This window comes from Arachis duranensis, chromosome 5 (genome assembly GCF_000817695.3).
Source record: "Arachis duranensis cultivar V14167 chromosome 5, aradu.V14167.gnm2.J7QH, whole genome shotgun sequence".
In the NCBI taxonomy this organism is placed as follows: domain Eukaryota; kingdom Viridiplantae; phylum Streptophyta; class Magnoliopsida; order Fabales; family Fabaceae; genus Arachis; species Arachis duranensis.
Window position 1 is genome coordinate 83,848,249 of NC_029776.3, and position 12,705 is coordinate 83,860,953.

Consider the following 12,705-nt stretch of genomic DNA (forward strand, 5'->3'; position numbering starts at 1 on the left):
TCACTGTTTGCCTTTTTCCATGAGACTCAAGACATGACAAAATTAAACAGAAAAATACAAAACAGAAAACATTGAAGGAGAAGAAGAACTGCTAGCTTAGGTAGCTCTGAGAACTCTGTGCCTTGCACTCTCAAACCTTGCTCCTTGTTCTTAAATCATGACTGTTCACCTCTTTTATAGAGAAGTGAAGTCTTCACAGTTTGAAAACCAGACCCGAGCTCAGCTTCTTTTCCTTCAACAAAAACAGGTTCGGCCATACAGAGAGAAGAGGTAACTCATGCAAAAACCAACATGCAAATACCTCTGTTCCTTCCTTGGTCACCACTCTTCATCAATCCGAGCGCTCCATCCTTGGCTTCCTCTCCAAGATGGATTTCTGGCCCTTGATGCTTCATGATGATGATGACTTCATCTGCTTCATTCTCTGCCTTCAACCATCACTTCGCCACTCTAGCTACTCCCTGTGGTGGTTGATCAGAAACGAAGACAAGTCACGCCTCCAAGATCTTTTTGCTGGCCGAATCTTCTTCTTTCTTTTTGGGTATGGAGGATCCGAGATTAACTCACCAAATCTAACCATATTTGGTGATTATCTCAGCCACTGCATACTTTTTGTTTTCTTGCCATCATTGTGATGGACTTGTAGCTTGTCCTTCCCTTGCTTCGGTAGCTCCATTTTGATTTCAAGGAAGCCATTGTTTCCTGTGTATTAACCGAAGAGAGAAGAAGAAAGAGATGAGAGAGAATATGAAGTTAGAGTAAAAGCACTAAAATGATATGTAGCAAGTTAAAAGAGTTGCTTTTACTCCCCTGGTGGATTAACGTGTAACTTTAATCATAATGATTCCCATCACATCAAAGTCAATATCTCTCTCATAGTTCCAAGGCTAGCATATTAATTTTGAAATCCATTCTTAGCAAGCAATGGAATCCGTTGGAGAGCAAGAAGCCTTTATGCTTTCATTTAAACTTGGTTTCGGGCTAGACTTGGAAGCTTTCATCAAAGAAATGTTTGGGCTTGGTAATATTAGGATTTAAATTGGCCCAAGAATATTTTCGGACCACAGCATTCATAAAACACATTTGGCTTATTGAACTTTGGCCCAATAAAAGCATTTGCTTTCCTGGTAAGTTTGAATCAAACACTAAACACACAAGAAAGCATTTGGGTTTGTATCAATAAAATTCATTCTGGCCCAAATAAAACCTGCATCACAAAAATTATTAGTTAGCATATAATTAATGAAGATTGAACTAATAATTTTGCAATTAAATATTTTTAATAATGTTTGTTCATCACAAGTATTAATTTGGAGTTTCCAAACTCATCAACTTTGTAAAATCAGCCACATGTTTTGTTCTTTAATCAAAATTCAAGGAATGGTACATGCCTCTACCTTTAAATTTGCATAACTTTTATATTGTTCTGTCATTGAATTCATCTATTATTGTTCTTTTCTTAGGGACTCAGGCGGCCAAGACTACATCACAGCAGACAACAATCCTTATTTTTCTTGTTCTTTTGTACGCTGAATCCTCATTCATGCGTCTTGTTTATTCTCAGAGTTAAAATATGTTGTGATGGAGATTTTTTTTTCTATACAAATGATTTATCATTATATATTTGTATATATTTATACATATTATTTTATGAATTTAATTTTGATACACATAAACAAATATAACTATCTTTCACATTAACCGCATGAATGGTCATCCAAAAGAATAGATGTATTTGCACGACGTTTTATACTATCAATACATTAAAATTAAACTCATTATTTTATATATTTTTTAATCAAAACAATTAGCTATCAAAATAATCAAAAACTTTTATGATAAAATAATTAAGCTTATCGTAGCAGAAGAATAATTTTTTTATGAATATTAAATTTATATTCTTATATAATGGCTGATTTTTTATGCTATGATATTTTATAATGTTAACTCGTTGAAAATTATGCGTCAGCTTGTTTTGTTCTCTTCGCAAAATTTCATTGAAAGATATCTACTACTACCTTGCATAATTAATTGCTTCTTCTATTATTATTTTTATGTCGTGGACTTAAGCCACCAAGAAAAAAAAATCAAGAACAAGAATGAAGAGTGTTATTATCACTTTTGATAGTTTTCAGTGGCTAAGAGAAGGGGGTTGAATCTTAGCCCCTTTTTTTTGCTCAGTAATACTTGTTGGTCTTTGAAATAATTTCAGGAGAGTTTTTGATTTTTGTCTCGTCCCTAGCCACGAGACTTTTATTTTTGTCTTGTCACTTGGCACGAGATATTTTTCAGTTTTAGCTCCTGTGCAGTAAAAACAGAAATGGAGTAGAGAAGAGAAAATTACACCCAGATATATCCTGGTTCAGCTGCTAAGTGCAGTGCAGCCTACCTCCAGTCTCCATCACAACAATGATGGAATTTCACTATAATCTTCTTGATTACAGACTGTAAAGTGTTAACCCAACTTATAAGGGGATTCCCACAGAATCATGAAACACAACATAGATGAACAAAGGAACTCTAAGGACATCTATGACTTTTTCTTTTAATTTTGCACTCTTTGCCTTTTTTCGCTCTATGGCTTTTTCATACAAACCTTACTGTTTGCCTTTTTCCATGAGACTCAAAACATGACAAAATTAAACAGAATACATTGAAGGAGAATCTGTGCCTTGCACTCTCACACTTTCTCCTTGAATCAAACCCTGACTGTTCACCCTTACTTATAGGGAGAAGCCTCCAAGGTTGAAACAAAAAACCTAGCCAACTTCTTCTTCTCCAAGAAACATAACCGGTTCGGCCAGAGAGAGAGAAGAGATAACTCATGCAAAAACCAACATGCAATTACTTTTAGTCCTTCCTTGGTCATCACTCTTCATCAATCCGAGCGCTTCATTCTTGGCTTGCTCTCCAAGATGGATTTCTGGCCCTTAATACTTCATGATGATGATGACTTCATCTGCTCCAATCTCTGCCTCTTCCATCACGTAGCCACTGTAGCTACCTTCTGTGGTGGTTGAGCAGAATCAGAGACAATAACCAACACTTACTAGATTATCTTGTAAAACTTTAATTATATCTTCGGAGAACCATAACCTGCTACGCTTTCCAGGCATTTCAGGTGATTCTTTTACTACAATTTCTTTGCCCATGTTCTCTATCAAAGAATGCATTGTCACACTGAGATTATACAAATTGATCTTTATGAGAGATTTTTCAACCAACATTCCAATATGATATTTCATGCAACTTCCATAATGAGCTTGAAGTAGATCTGTAACTTCCTTTAATTCATATCCTTTGAAACAACAGGCAATATCAAGAAAAACACTATGCTCTTCTTTTCCCAAAGCATCAAAACTTACTCGAAGTATCTCATGTATGTTATTGTCAAGATGTCTTTCAAATTTATTCAATGCAGATTCCCATTCTTCTACTTTTTTTTCACACAAGTGACTACCTATTACTTCCAAAGCCAATGGAAGACCAGAAGCATAAGTTATTGTACGGGTCAAAACATCTGCATAACTTGGGTTGCTAACATAACCATTTTTAAATGCATGTTTAACAAGCAATTGAGAAGACTCTGCCTCATTTAGTCCCTCTACCTCATGTGTGTTTTCAACACCATGATATTTTAGCAAATGTGTGTCTCGTGTTGTAATAATAACTCTGCTTCCAGGACCAAACCAGCCAGGTTTTCCAGCAATAGCCTGTAGTTGCTTGTGATCATCAACGTCATCTAAAATCAAAAGAACTTTCTTTTGACATAGTCTTCGTTGGATTTGAGAAGTTCCTTGTTGAACACTCACTATCTTTATTTCCTCCTTTCCTAATATCTCAGAGAGAAGGATATTTTGAAGATAAACCAAGCCATGTCTCTTTGAGTTTTCTCTTACATTTGCAAGAAAGCACAGACCGTCAAAATGGTCAGCAATCAAGTCATAAACAGCACAAGCAAGTGATGTTTTTCCTATTCCACCAACTCCATGAATCCCTACCATGTGAACTTGATCACTCGAATCTATTTTCAAAAATGAAATTACTTTTGACACTCGATAATCTAGTCCAACAGGGAAAAGAACAACAGACAAAGGTACACGCCTAATCTTTCTTGAAATGTCTTTCACGATATTTCTAATAAACTTATGTTCATATCCATCCCTGCCAAATACAGACAGATTCTTATTACAATGCAAAATTGTAATATTTTGATAAATGAAAAACAATTACAGACCATAAAGAAGTATACGAAGTGAAGTTTACCCATGTTTGAAATGATATCCTGAGAAATTAGCTACTTGCTGCAGAGCCTGTTTCCATTTGTCCACCTTGTTGCTCATGTCATCTTTGTATCTCTTCTCATGCTTAGCTATTGCCTCTCCAAAACTGTTTTTTAGATGGCGAACATCAGAAGGATCGACCTCATAGAAAACTGGCAAAACCAACCGATTATTTCCCTTGATGCAGTGAAGGATGTGGACAAGCTCGTCTAAGCAAAAAGAAGAAGAAGCATAGTTAGGAGAGAGGACAATGATGGCAATCCTGGACTCTTCAATTGCCTTGAGAAGTGAGGGTGTGATTTCGTGTCCTCTTTGAAGCTCCTCATCATCAATGAAGGTGTGGACTCCTTTATCAAAAAGAGCTTTGTAGAGGTTGCCAGGGAAACCATAGCGAGTATCTTCGCCTCTGAAACTAATAAACACATCATACTCCCATGCATAGCCGAAGGAAGAAGAAGAAGAAGAATGGGTGGAAAAGGAGGAGATGGAAGATTGCAGAGGCATGATAAGAAAGAAAGATAGAAAGTTGTATGAATGTTGGGAGTGTTGAGTCTCAGAAAACTAAAAGAAAGTAATAAAAATATATACAAGAATGCGTGATTAAAGGAAGAGATGCAATGCTGAATAATTAAGTTTCTCAAAGTCAGTCAACGTAGAAATAAAACAGAAACTGCATTATCATCTCATATGCTCCGTGTGGGGTCTACTGTTCTGTAAGATTTTTCACTTTGGAATTTGGTATTCAAAGGGTGTTTCACTTTGATTACTTTTTATTAAGACAAAACTTTGTCCTTGGTTATGCTACTAATAAGCATTGCAAGACTGAATGAGGGTGTTGTTGAACTGCACTTACTTTTGATCCCTACTAAATTTTTAGGAATCATTTCACCCCTTCTTTTGTAAAGACAACTATGAAGAGTAAGTTTCTCCAAGAATGGGGACCCTCCATTATTATTTGTTAAGAACTCAACGTCCAATCAAGGACTTTCTGGGCTATAATGCCATTATGCAATACCCACCAAAGATAAGGCAATTAATTACCCTCCTCTGCCTTATCAAAATGAAAACTCACATGCCCAAGGGCCCTCTTCATTGCAAAAATATCCATAGCTACACAAAATAATATTATCATGATTTCTACTTTTCGAGGAAGAGAAACCTTGTACAACTATCATCATGATTTCTTGTTGCTATTGCATACAAATTCCACACGGTATTATCATTCATCCCCGTGCAGTAACTTGTCCTAGATTAAAACTTTAGCAGTCATAAAGATGGAGAAAGGTTACATCTTTTATATAAGCAACACTTTAGTGTATGAATGAGTAGACAAATATTGACGTTTGGGGGACTTTTAACTACTTTTTCTGTGAATATAAACAGTAGTAAGTAGTAACACTTATATGATGTGAACTTTCCTGTATTATTCTTATGATAATGCATGTGTCCAAAATTCTTTAATTAGTTACACTTATACGGCCTAATTGAGTTTATGTGATAAGGTTTGAATGCTTTTCGCCCTTATAGAATATCAGAATATAGAAAGCTAAGTCACAAGCTTGTTGTGAACACATTGCTACAATTCTTGGTTTGTAGAAAAAGTAACAGAAATTGAGAGATGGAAGTAAAAGAAGGAACCTTCAAAACTAGGATTCAAGAAAGTAACAATACAAAACTTATTCAAACCAACAAGGAATCATTCTTAACCAAGAGAACCCCAATTACCAAATACACTCTTAATTATTATATGCATTGAGCCTTGTATATATATATTGATATAAATAGAGATATCTGTATCACGGTTCTCTCATTCATTCATTCAACCCATTCCCATAAAATTTGTTGGAATAATAAGGAAACTAAAAATCACAAGTTTAAGATAGAAGAAGCTATACAACTAGTATTATTCTGCAATGGGAAAAAATAACACTGCTGGGGCTACAATCAATGGATCATATGAGGAATTTGAACCTTGCTGCAGATGGATTAGAGAAGAAAAACATGTCACTGTTGAGATTGATTTGAAGGGTACTAAAATTTTTTCCCTCTGTGTTCTTTTCTAGAAAATAACCTCATATTATGCATATTATCCTAATATAAAACTTTTTTATATCGTCAACTAAAAAATTTATAACCAAGTGTCAAATTAGGTACTAAGAAAATATGTAGAAGTGTATCATAAGTCACTATTAAAATATATAATAACATGATATGCTTTCTTCTGAATAACTTTTTGCAGGTTTCAAAAAGGAGCAACTTAAGGTTCAAACCAACAACAAAGGGTTGCTAACTATTTTTGGAGAAAGGCCTCTAGATTCATCCAACAACAAATGGAGCCGTTTTCACAAAGAAATTAGGCTTCCAAAAGACACGAATGTGAATGAAATCAGTGCAAAGTTATCTCATGGAGTGCTCTCTATTGTGATGCCAAAGAAAGTTGAAGAGCATTACTCCTCCTCCATTGGTGAATTGAAAACAAGGAAGAGGACAGCAATTAAGGTTGTAATTGGAGTAGTGGCTGTGGTGGTCACATTGGTTACACTTGGAACTTTCGTAACAAGAATTATGAATACTCATTATCCTCGTGGTGGTGCTGCCAAGGTTGATACTTGATAATGTTGCAAATGTTTAATAATTTGAATGAAATTGGTTAAGTATGATGAGTCTTTGTTCTGAATATTTTGTGTTGGGAGAAAGGACAGTGCCAAATTTTAGTTAAATGTATTATATCAAGACTTTAACATATGAGAAAAATTGAATAAATTATACAATAAGTGATTTGAGAATGAAATAAAAAATTAAACAAAACTTAAGACAACATTGACATGGATCTTGCCTTTTTGAGGCTATCTGTATACATAACCTTTGTTCTTCTTTTGGTAATTAGCTTGCACTTTACAAGAACCTAATGAAAAAGTAACAGAAGGAAAACACAGTTTTAATGGTTCCATCATAACGATTGATATATCCAATATAGGAAGGATTAATTTTTTTTCTTTTTAGAGAAGCAGGAACAGAGGATTTTGGTTTCATTAAATTATCCGACATGTTGCGGGGATAGCTCAGTTGGGAGAGCGTCAGACTGAAGATCTGAAGGTCGCGTGTTCAGTCTGAAGGTCGCGTGTTCGATCCATGTTCACCGCATTTTTATTTACATCAAAGGGATTAGAAACAAAGAAGATGAGATTATTGAGATTCATTTAACTTTCTTCCTTGTATCTCTCTCGATTAGATAGCATATCTTAAACATAATGTATTTTAAGGGTCAATTTAGTATTCTACAAAATATTTACCGATGATATATATATATATATATAAAAGCTTGAATTTTGGTTCTTTATAGTTTATACTTTATATATAAATAATGATTAAATATAGAAGACTAAACACTAAGAAACTATAAAGCACCAATACTAATACGAATATAAAATAAAAACGACATAAAATACTTAATCATACCAATTTTTATAAATTATAAGACATAGATATGGGATATCACACTATATGAGATTCAGAGACAAACCAAATTTTTTAAATGATTGACACATGCAAATACGCAATAGAATATGTATATATTTTTTTCAAATTTATAAGATAATCAAGTAATTATAAAGGTTAAACTACAAATATTTACTACTACCAACATTCACACAACTGATATTAACTTTTATAACACCTGTTAACAATTTCACATTATATCTAAGTCATATTTAAAGTATCAACAAACTTTTCAAAAAAAATACTTACTTAAATAAGAATATACGTATAACAATCGTATATTTTTTAATATCGAACACTACCATGTATCGGATATACTATCACGTTACTTAATTAGTATATTAGTTTATAATAATATAAGAATTATACAACTAAACAAAATTTAGGACAGAATTGATATGAATGATAAAAGTAAGAAATGAAAGTAAACAAAAGATTGAAAAATAAACTTTACTTTATCAAAGGAGTATTAAGCTAAGTTATATTACTACATCAAACCTACATTAAATTATTTTCAAGTTGCGGGGATAGCTCAGTTGGGAGAGCGTCAGACTGAAGATCTGAAGGTCGCGTGTTCGATCCACGCTCACCGCATTTTTTCTTTCTCTTTTCTTCTCTGCATTTTCCGATTAGGGTTTTCCTTTTTCCCTAAAGTTGCACCTTGCACCACCTACTCTTTCATTAGGTTCTTCCGTTTTAATCATTTTCTTCTTCCAATCGATCCTCTAAATCCAAATTGCGAGATCTACAGTGCCCGCAAAACCCCAAATTCAAAACCTTTTTCTCCTTTCCCATGGCTTCTCGGGGAGCTAGCGTGGTACTTTCAAGGGCCAACAGAATAAAGTCGAAGCTCCAAACGGCGCTAGAAGCCACCGTTTTGGAGGTAGACGACGTGTCGTATCAGCACGCCGGACACGCCGCCGTTAAAGGAAACTCCGATAACGAGACTCATTTCAACGTGAAGATCGTTTCCCCAAAATTCGATGGGCAGAGCCTCGTAAAACGACACCGTATGGTGTACGACCTCCTCGCCGACGAGCTCCAATCAGGGTTGCACGCTATCTCCATCGTCGCCAAGACACCCCAGGAAACCACCGGCGCCAAATAATGCGAAAGTTCCAAGCTTTTGAAGGGGTGAGTGCCCAAAGTTTGAATCTTGTCCCTCTTTTATGCTAACCCATTTAAATTTAGGCTATTGATATAATCAAAGCTTGAGGCTTTAGTGTTGATGTAATATCTTATTGTTCAATAAATCAATAATTGGAGTGAAAGCTTAACAGAATAAGCTTAGTTGATACTTACCATTGCTTGGAACTGGGGCTTCTTTTGAGCACCATGTGTTTGTGTTTATGTGTGTGATGGTTAATGTGTCCGAATTGGTGGTTTTGTTTATCACCTTCTGTTGTCTTTGAACTGGAGAGTGTGCTTACCTGTCAATGGTGCTATGCTAGCTGCATTATCATCTGTCATTACTCATAAGCTAGCTGTTTCGGCTGTGCTAGCTTTATGAATGGAACCTTGATGATCTTATGTGGCTGAATGATTTGTAGAATGTGAGATGTTACGATTGTTTTGTAAACTATTATATTACTTTTTGTTTGATCCTGAATTATTAATGTGCACACATTCTGTTCATGATGGTATTTGCTTTCCCTGCCAGGATATATGTCACATGTGTTCTTCATTATTATGGCATTTGTTATATATCTTGATTTATTAGTTTTATAATTAGCTTTTTCTTAAGTTGAATTTTTTTTGGTAAATGAGAGGAAATGTCTTTGCCTTTGAGATTTTTTAGATGGAAACAAAATGTTACTAGTTTTCAGTCACTTTAACATGGTTTAGAAGTGAATTCTGCTTCTCCATGTTGTGCTTTTGCCATTTGAATGGAATTGATTGACTCTGGCCAGAAGCTCCAATGATGAATCATTTATATGCCATAAAACTTCCTAATTCTTTCGTTCCAATTTCTGAAAAGTTTATGTTGAAGAAGGTAATTCTGAGGAGCTACAAAAGAAGAAACAATACAATGCTTTGAAGTTTGAACTATGTTTGGTTTTCATGTTTTGTTGGTAGAGTTCTTGGGTTGAATTGGTGCATATCACTGCCAAATATTTTGCTATCAAATATTGTATGTGACTCTGCTTTTACATTATGTTTTTTTTTTTACTGCTAGGTTCCCGATTTTCTGCACTGGAGAGGACTTAAATTGACTAAGGACGTTGACAAACCCGCATATTAATAGTGGAATAAACTAGGGAATTTCCATTTCATTGTTGTTTGGAATTTTAGTAGAATTGATTAATAAATGAATGGAATATAGTAATCATTATAATTTATTTATGTTACTTAGACATTTTAGACTTTTCGTCATTAGTAACCGGCGATTTAAGTTAACTGATGGATGAAGTGAAAAGGCAAATAATAAATTGACTAGCTAAAACGAATCCAAAGTTTTGTCTCTTTTTTCCTTTTTTTTTTTATTTTACTTAATAAAATATAATATCTAGTATTATTATAGAAAAATATAATTATTGGGAGGCTATGGCAGCTTCGCTCCGTCTATACTCTTTTTTTTCTCGTTCTATACTAATATATCGATAAGAATTATTGATGATAATTTGGTTGAATAATTCATGATTCAGCTGATAAGTATGATTAGGTTAAGTCATTGAAATATATTGAATAAGTCATGTGATTTAGATCATGTTTGTTTCACTGTATTTTAAAAAAATTAAGATTAGGAAGCTGAAAAGAACTTCTACTTTAATAATAATTATTAAAAATACTTTGTAAGAATTTTTACCAATAAGTTTTATATATAAATACGCGTGCATTGAGTTTATTCACGAATACTTTTACTTTTATAAAAAGAAAAATCATCAATATTTTCACTCCAATTAAGCACGGCTTCAGATAAATGCTTTTGTGATGATATTTTACTACGATTTTATTTATATTTTTGGAAAAGCTCTGGTCCATGTAAAAATTAGATGAATGTTATTCAAGTTCCTTTCACTATACGTTCTACACACTCGTTTATATATACGTGTCTCATATAACGTATATAATCTAATCATTGTTTTGCGTGATCAACTTTTTTCAACGTAAATTTTTTCATACAACGTCAACATTTTTTGCGTTCTTCTTCTTTTTCAATCTAATTAAATCCGTTGCTCTCCTTTATTTGCATTTTTTTTTCTGCATTATTGATTTGGATTGACTTCAATGTAATTACCTTCGTCGTTCATCTTCTTCTTCGTTTTCTTCTTTGATCTGCACTTCTGAATTGAAACAATGAATGAATCAACTTCAAATCAGTTGAATGAGTGCGATTTGGATAATTCTTCTGAAACGTATGAATTTGATGAGGTTTGGACTATTGAATTTTGAATCTAATTCAATGGAATGAAATTGCTAATTTTATTTGAAGTGAATTGAATGGACTGATGTGATCTATATTTGAATTGAATTGAATTGAATTGATAATATATAACTATGAGTGTGAGTAACTTTGACTAGCTGTGAGTAATTTTGAGTAACTTTTCGATTCGGTAAGTATTAAAGAGTTGATTCACTATGTGCATGTGTTCGGTTCGGTAAGCAAAAAGGAGTCTAAAAACAATTAGACGAATATATTCTGTTTTGTTCCCTAAGCACTATATAATTGTTTCACCGTAACTAAGATTTCGGTTCACGATAATTAAGATTTTGGTTCACCGTGCAGACCAGCTGTGTTGTGGATGAAAAATTTGTCCCAAAGGTGGGAATGATTTTCAAGACACTAGAAGAAGTTGAAAAGTTCTACAAACATTATTCCAAACTTGCTGATTTTTCTACCAAAATAAGGAGCACGATCGGGACAGAGACAAGATTAAGAATCAACTAATTGTATACTCCAGAAAAGAGAGGTGGAAATCAAAGATATTTCCAACTTTAAAGACAAACGCTTCAACTAGGTTAAATTGTCCAACCAGAATTTACGTATACATAAGAATTAATGTAAATTTTTGTTTACCCATGAGCAAATTTCGGTTCACCATGGTTATAGCAAGTTTAATTTCTGAATGTTGATAGTCTTTAATGAATAGTCACTTTTTTTGTGAAATTCTATATTGATATATGCAGTTTTTCGATTCGTCTAGTGTATTAATTTCTAAGTTGAATAATTAGAATTTGTTTTTTGGTTCATGGTTTAGAGTTCAGAGTTCAGTGTTTAGGGTTTAGGGTTTAGGGTTTAGGGTTTAGGGTTTAAGGTTTAGGGTTTAGGGTTTATGATTATGGGTTCAGGGTTCAGTGTATAGGGGTTCAGTGTGTTTCAAACTTTCAGTTCGCCCCGTGTATTAATTTTGGTTCACCGTGTTCATAGTTGAGGGTTTAGGGTTTAGGGGTCTAGGGTTTAGGGTTTAGGGTTCAAGGTTTTAGGGCTTTAGGGTTTACGATGGGGTTTAGGGTTTAAGATTTAGGGTTTAGCATTCAGGGTTCAGGGTTTAGTGTTCAGGGTTCGGGTTTAGGGTTTAGGGTTTAGCGTTCAGGATTCAGAGTTCAGAGTTTAGGTTCGGGTTCAAGGTTTAGGGTTTAGGGTTTAGGTTTTAGGGTGTAGGGTTTAGGGTTTAGGGTTTAGGTTTTGGGGATTTAGGGTTTATGAGTTCAGAGTTCAGTATTCAGGGTTCTGATTTTAGTGTTTAGGGTTTAGGAGTTCAGTGTGTTTCTACCTTTTGGTTCGTCTAGTGTATTAATTTCGATTCACTCTATTCTTTTGGAGTTTGATTGTGTTGGTAAATACAGTGATTGCAATCATTGAGAACTTAGAATAAAACAGCAGTTAGACAATTCCAATATATATATAAATTAACATCTCAGATTTGTAATATATCTTGAATCAAACAGAAATATTAACAATTTATACATACGTTAATATTAA

The 12,705-nt window shown here is 34.0% G+C and overlaps 3 protein-coding genes and 1 non-coding gene across 4 annotated transcripts; 3 read left to right on the forward strand and 1 right to left on the reverse strand.

Annotated features, from left to right (window-relative positions):
- Positions 1 to 2,451: 2,451 nt before the first annotated feature.
- LOC110281558 (disease resistance protein RPV1) lies at positions 2,452 to 4,818 on the reverse strand. Its single transcript, XM_021143907.2, has 2 exons — positions 4,267 to 4,818; positions 2,452 to 4,164 (listed from the first exon to the last, which is right to left on the reverse strand). The coding sequence occupies exons 1-2, from the start codon at positions 4,785 to 4,787 to the stop codon at positions 3,027 to 3,029; spliced, it is 1,659 nt and encodes a 552-aa protein (XP_020999566.1). The 5' UTR covers positions 4,788 to 4,818; the 3' UTR covers positions 2,452 to 3,026.
- Positions 4,819 to 6,089: 1,271 nt separating this feature from the next.
- LOC107489928 (inactive protein RESTRICTED TEV MOVEMENT 2-like) lies at positions 6,090 to 6,960 on the forward strand. Its single transcript, XM_016110694.3, has 2 exons — positions 6,090 to 6,311; positions 6,523 to 6,960. Exons 1-2 carry the CDS (start codon positions 6,197 to 6,199, stop codon positions 6,894 to 6,896), a joined length of 489 nt encoding a protein of 162 aa, XP_015966180.1. The 5' UTR covers positions 6,090 to 6,196; the 3' UTR covers positions 6,897 to 6,960.
- Positions 6,961 to 8,302: 1,342 nt separating this feature from the next.
- TRNAF-GAA (transfer RNA phenylalanine (anticodon GAA)) lies at positions 8,303 to 8,375 on the forward strand. Its single transcript has one exon. It is a non-coding gene; the product is annotated as a tRNA-Phe (tRNA).
- Position 8,376: 1 nt separating this feature from the next.
- Positions 8,377 to 9,390, forward strand: LOC107489964 (protein BOLA1, chloroplastic). Its single transcript, XM_016110730.3, has one exon. It carries the CDS (start codon positions 8,575 to 8,577, stop codon positions 8,887 to 8,889), a length of 315 nt encoding a protein of 104 aa, XP_015966216.1. The 5' UTR covers positions 8,377 to 8,574; the 3' UTR covers positions 8,890 to 9,390.
- The last annotated feature ends 3,315 nt before the right edge of the window (positions 9,391 to 12,705 follow it).

Coding starts and splice junctions, on each gene's coding strand:
- LOC110281558 (XM_021143907.2), bottom strand. CDS start 4,787: ATGCCTCTGCAATCTTCCATCTCCTCCTTTTCCACCCATTCTTCTTCT. Junction 4,165..4,266: donor GGATATCATTTCAAACATGG/GTAAACTTCACT, acceptor TGTATTTGGCAG/GGATGGATATGAACATAAGT.
- LOC107489928 (XM_016110694.3), top strand. CDS start 6,197: ATGGGAAAAAATAACACTGCTGGGGCTACAATCAATGGATCATATGAG. Junction 6,312..6,522: donor TGTTGAGATTGATTTGAAGG/GTACTAAAATTT, acceptor AACTTTTTGCAG/GTTTCAAAAAGGAGCAACTT.
- LOC107489964 (XM_016110730.3), top strand. CDS start 8,575: ATGGCTTCTCGGGGAGCTAGCGTGGTACTTTCAAGGGCCAACAGAATA.